This window comes from Atta cephalotes (genome assembly GCF_000143395.1).
Source record: "Atta cephalotes unplaced genomic scaffold scaffold00013, whole genome shotgun sequence".
Taxonomy (NCBI): domain Eukaryota; kingdom Metazoa; phylum Arthropoda; class Insecta; order Hymenoptera; family Formicidae; genus Atta; species Atta cephalotes.
In genome coordinates this window covers 6,069,259-6,070,038 of record NW_012130077.1, presented here as the reverse complement: position 1 = coordinate 6,070,038, position 780 = coordinate 6,069,259, and the positions used below count along the sequence as shown (strand labels likewise).

The window sequence follows — 780 nt, the reverse complement described above, 5'->3', positions numbered from 1 at the left end:
TATATATATATATATATATATATATATATATATATATATATATGATTCGTTTGACTAAAAATAGGCTTTATATCTCTTAATTGATTATATTATATAAATTTTGTATTAATGTATTCTTTCGCATACTGTTTAAAGATATATAGGAGAGACTCTCAAGAGGAAATTTATGCTGGAAGTCATCAATATCCGGGCGAGGTAAAAGCAATAAAATTTTTTGTGGTATACTTAATCGTGCGCGCGCGCGTGTGTGTGTGTGTGTGTGTGTGTGTGTGTGTGTGTGTGTTTCGTGAAAAATAATTATTTATGATCGTTATATTCTGCTTACAGGGAGTATATCTTCTAAAATTCGACAACTCGTATTCGCTTTGGCGGAGTAAAACACTTTATTACCGAGTATACTACACACGACAAGGTTTCACGAAGAATAATAATTAATCTTTATGTTGCATATCGAAATGAGATGTATAACAAGTGTATGTTGTTTCTTGAACGTTAGTCTTACAATTAGTATTATCGTCTACTAATAACGATAGTCCAACTGAATAAAGAATCCTATTTGTCCCTATTTTATTTAGTTCGCGCGAAAGCAACAAACCTATTCATATGTAAAGAAAATATCTTTATTATATGTATAATTAAGTGCGAACATGTTTCATAAAGTGGTAAAAGTATATGCGCGAGGAGGAAACGAATTCTAAACTTTTCTCGAGAAGCAAAAAACTTTCAAGTGTAAATTAACGATTGATAATGCATCTCTCTTCTACGTGCATAATATTGCGC

At 30.9% G+C, this 780-nt stretch overlaps 1 protein-coding gene across 1 annotated transcript in view; it reads left to right on the top strand.

Moving 5' to 3' along the window:
• The window catches only part of LOC105617648 (Golgi resident protein GCP60), a 6,228-nt gene extending 5,663 nt beyond the window's left edge, over positions 1–565 (top strand). Inside the window, exons 3-4 of the mRNA XM_012199205.1 lie at positions 136–195; positions 328–565. Of these exons, the coding sequence (XP_012054595.1) occupies positions 136–195; positions 328–435 (168 nt within the window). The 3' untranslated portion in view covers positions 436–565. The remainder of the gene's footprint in view (positions 1–135; positions 196–327) is intronic.
• The last annotated feature ends 215 nt before the right edge of the window (positions 566–780 follow it).